General features: G+C 44.2%; 1 protein-coding gene across 1 annotated transcript; it reads right to left on the reverse strand.

The window, feature by feature from the left end:
* Nucleotides 1-421: 421 nt before the first annotated feature.
* LOC125546381 (pectin acetylesterase 5-like) lies at nucleotides 422-3,818 on the reverse strand. Its single transcript, XM_048710637.1, has 11 exons — nucleotides 3,515-3,818; nucleotides 3,205-3,337; nucleotides 2,667-2,746; nucleotides 2,502-2,591; nucleotides 1,684-1,808; nucleotides 1,545-1,605; nucleotides 1,230-1,283; nucleotides 1,056-1,133; nucleotides 868-973; nucleotides 630-775; nucleotides 422-532 (listed from the first exon to the last, which is right to left on the reverse strand). Exons 1-11 carry the CDS (start codon nucleotides 3,812-3,814, stop codon nucleotides 422-424), a joined length of 1,284 nt encoding a protein of 427 aa, XP_048566594.1. The 5' UTR covers nucleotides 3,815-3,818.
* Between the last annotated feature and the right edge of the window lie 748 nt (nucleotides 3,819-4,566).

The following is a 4,566-nucleotide window of genomic DNA, read 5'->3' on the forward strand; positions in this document are numbered from 1 at the left end:
AACCGATCTAAGCCACACTGCAGTGCGCTTGTTGTTATAACCAAGTTGAGCAAGACCATGAGCCACACCGTTGCACGAGCGACCATGAGCCACACCTTTTTCTAAGCTATTTATGCTTTATCTGGTTAGCCCGTAAAGTACATTTTATATATAATAGATAGATATATTGGTATATAGAAAGATAGATTAACTGAATAACTCATCATTTTTGGGAAATTTTCCATACTGATTTGGTGCTTGAAATACATTTTTTTTTTGCTCCGTGGACATTTTCACACGATCCACCATCATTCATCTGACCACACTTGTTTTATTACATATGATCATTACTTTTCACTTTGATGATTGCTGTTTTTTCTCTTTCTTTCTTGCACTCTTTACATTACATAGTAAACCTCAACCAATGCAATGTAATACCAAATCATAAAGGTGACTGACTATTGCATGTTGGGTTGCACGGATACTTGCAGTCAACCTCTTTCACTCCTTGCGTCCTTCCACGGTGCCAATCTCCAACAACTTCTGCAATGGTCTGCTCCATATATAAGATGGTAGTGAAACAATATCAATCCAAGAAACAACATGGGATAGCAAATAATGTGATTTATTGTGGATTTCGAACTGCCTACTTTATTTCCAAGCCTCGGGGAATTATGTGAATTCCATGAGACATCAAGGACCGTTTGGCAATGAGTGAAGCATGAGTCGATGAAAAATCCCCAGTCCTCTTTATCTTTAACAACCTTTAGTGCATCAGCCATCGTGGTCCTTAGTCCTATCGATGCGGTAGCAGAATATTTAGAGTTTCACAAACAGGGAAAAACATTGATGCTTAATGAGAGTGAAAAATTGACAAGCTAAGCTAACCATCAAGAACATCAATTTGTGTGGAATTGCAGTTCCGGATATTATCCTTGTAACTCAACCACGACTTATCAGGAGCCGACGAAGCTGGTACGATCACATTTCGTATCTATAGCGAAGGATAAGCAATTAAATGGTGAAACTTTTAATGGAGTAGAAATAAGAACGAGAAGAAGAAAATATAAAATTACCTGCGCTGGATCATACCCAGAGTTGACAATAAACATGGGGGTGTGGATGCTCTTAATAAGTTCCGCAGGGAAGAAACACTAGGAACACAATTATTTCAGCTAACGAACTTACTAGCATAACCTGATGGCATGCTTAAGAGTGCGAAGCATATCATGTTATTCAGTTGAAACTACCTCAGTTGGCTCTTTGTTGGTAAGGCAGTCCTTGGGCAACACTTGTCTAACATTCTAAATAAATTAGCAAATTTTGTGAGATACAGAAGAAACTCAGTGGCATTTAGTACAAAGTGGCATCATCACATGGACAGAAAAATATTGTGTGTTTTACCGACTGTTGCACAACTAACCACTTGCAAACTCAAGAGTTTTATAAAGCCTTTTCTAAAAGTCGTGTTTTTGAGAAGTGCAAAAAGGGGGGAAAGATAACTAGAAATCTTGGTTACAAAATAAGGCATGCTATTAAAGTTTTAAGCAAGTCCAGTGGCTAACCTGGAGATGAACGACTCCACCATAGAGAGATCGGAAGGACCTTTGTTCAGATATATCCTTTCTGTTAGAAAAAGTGGCACTTTTAGTTCAGATACCATGCTAGTGGGTTACTTTTTTATTTTATTTTCAAGAGTCTTACACGTCAAGAATAAACCCAGCATCGACAAGGCATTTAACCGAAACCTTGTGAGAAAATCGTGCACTAAAATCGTCGCAATGCACTATCGTTGCTAGACCACCAGCAGAACAACCTGTAAGGATGGCCTGAAAGGCGTAGAAATATGAAAAAAAAATCATTTTTACATGGTTCTTGTTCACAAATCACAACTAACATTTGTAGCACAGAATGCAACTTTTGTACTAATGGCTCTTGCTCAATTTATATTAGCCCAGTAAATTAAGTATTGATGGCAATAAGCCATGCACACGGCGATGGCGACTGGCATGAAGATGACCAGGTTGAGTCCGTAGCATGTGTGTCCCCCGGCGTGAGCCCGTGGTTGCGTTCGTGAAGTGGAGGAGCTGCATGCGGGGAGCCGTTGCGATCTGTTGGAGTCAGGTGCGGCGTGCACGCGGCTGGAGGGAGTTAGTTGCAAGCTAGCTAGATGGTTGGCCGGGTCATGCTAGTGCATGCATGGGCTAGCCCGGCGAGTCATGTGGTCATGCATGGATATGAATCGTGCATGTAGTGGTTAGCTTAGTGCGTGAGTTAGTTGCCGGGTGTGCCGGCCGTGTGGTGTGTGTGCACGGGTATAAAAACCCCTCCTCCATGTATTGATCGAGTTGCGCCGGTATGGAGTCGAGGGTAGCCATGTAGCCACTGTAAAGAGGAAAAGGATTGGGGCGCTCGTGCGCCTGTGACGGCGTTCGTGCGCCGGCCCGAAATTTCTTGTGTCTTGTATCTTTTTCTACTTCTAGCCGTGTGTGAGAGAGGGCTGCGGTTCCAACAAATATGACATGTGTAGCATTGGCAAGTCCTTTTTCCATTAGTTCGTCAATAACCGCTTGATAGATACGCAATCCTCTGAAGTATAGTATGGTTCCATCCTACACCATTACGAAAACATCTCCTGAAGCAACCGAAACAACGACATCACATATATCAGAATCCAGAAAAATCACCTGTGCTTGACCTTCCGCATCCCCTGAAAACGAAGCTCCATCGCAGTATCGCACGTAGGCTTTGTTCCAATTGTAGAAATCTAATAACATGCTGATGACAATTTTTTTTTGAGCATCAGTACAGACACAAGCGCTCATATACATGCGCATACACTCACCCCTATGAACGCACACACGCACACCCTACCCCTATGAGCACCTCTGAAAGACTAAGCCGGCATATCATCTTATGATTTATGAAGTCATCGTAGGCGCCTCGTCGTCGACGGGAACGTCTCCTCCCACTGAAAGCGCATCGCCAGAAATCCTGAAATAAATTCAAAAATAATGCGAGCACCAAGATTTGAACCTGGTGGGTTGGGGATATCACTGTCCACCTAACCAACTCAACCACAGGTTGATTTGCGCTGATGACAATTAGTGCAAAGGCATAGCAAGAAGTATTAAATATTCAGGCAAACAGAGAGAAGGACATGAAAAAATGGAACAAATTAAATAGATATGGACTGGTGTGTGGAACAGAAGTATTGGTGATTACCAGGATTTTGCAGGTGGTCACTGCCGAGGATTCCAGCGCCAGCGAAGTGAATCGGTTTCATGAATTTAGACGAACCGAGATCAGACATTCTACGATTGGAACAATCATTGACTGTGCCGCACCAGCCTCCTCCCTTGGTTGTTAAAAGAAACAAACAAGTCCATCAACTATTTGCCCTTCCTTGAGTCAACTTGCTAGACATCCCCATCATGCATGTCTTTTGATATATAGAGGAGATTTCGCAAAAAAGAAGATATGTAGAGGGAAAAAGATGCAGGGAACATTGGATGGATGGCTGGATGGTACGTACCTGTAGATGGACGTGCCAGCTGCTGGAGCCGTCACCGGAGCCTCTCTGGAGGTGGTAACCCGATGGAGTTCCGTCCAAGCACACTGCACCCTTCTCCTGTGCGGCAGTGAGGAGGGTGAGCGCGACGGGCTCCGGCTGTGGCACGCCGAACAACTTAGGACGGAGAGGACCAACGGTGACCAGCAGCATGAGGAGCAGGGTTGCTGCCGCAAGTCCCCACCATCCGCGGTGGTCTGATGGACGATGTGGGCGCTGCTCCAGGTGGAGGAGCGGCCCCGCTGAAGCGGGCACCATGTCCATGGCTGTCGCGTCACGTCACCTGTAAGCTAAAGATGGTGTGGATGTGTCTTGCACTAGCGGAGGTTGCATGATTTGGTTGCGGCAGCTGCTGCTTCTTCCTCTTCTAAAATACACAGTGCTCGTTTTTCATTCCACTCCACTCCTCGTCATCTTTCGTAAACCCCGCCAAATCTTCCAGCTGGAAAGCAATCGTCCCTTTTGTTGGAGCTGCTCCTTGCTCCCTTGTTCTTCCTCACGTTGCCTCACACAACTCTTTCTTCTTCTCTCACGAATACAGACACACACTTCATCAAGGACAAAGCTAGCTTTGCCTTGTCTCCGGATGAAAACCACATAGGCTACATTTTTCCTCAGCCCTCACGGCCTAAACTTTTTCTCATTCATCTGATCACTTAAATAACACGTACACAAAACTCATGCACGCACGCCAGCCACCACGCACGGTCTCACGTCGTACTCCACTACCACTAACCACTAACTCCACGCACTAAGCTAGCTAACTAACTACTAATATCCAAAATGCTACTTCACAATTCCTACAGATAGGTTTTTCACAAAATGGGCGAAAATTTCCATCTCTCGCGATTTATCCTCAAATTTCTGAAAACTATCCATGAAACTTTTGAAAGTTAATGTTTCGGAAACTTTATCATCCAATTCCATGAAGTTTGTGCGAGCATGGCAGACCCAATGATTTGGTTTCTAAAATTTGGAACCCGTGCAGTTGAAAGTTCTTTTTTTAAGTTTGATGT

Source organism: Triticum urartu, chromosome 3, assembly GCF_003073215.2.
Source record: "Triticum urartu cultivar G1812 chromosome 3, Tu2.1, whole genome shotgun sequence".
NCBI classification, from domain to species: Eukaryota; Viridiplantae; Streptophyta; class Magnoliopsida; order Poales; family Poaceae; genus Triticum; species Triticum urartu.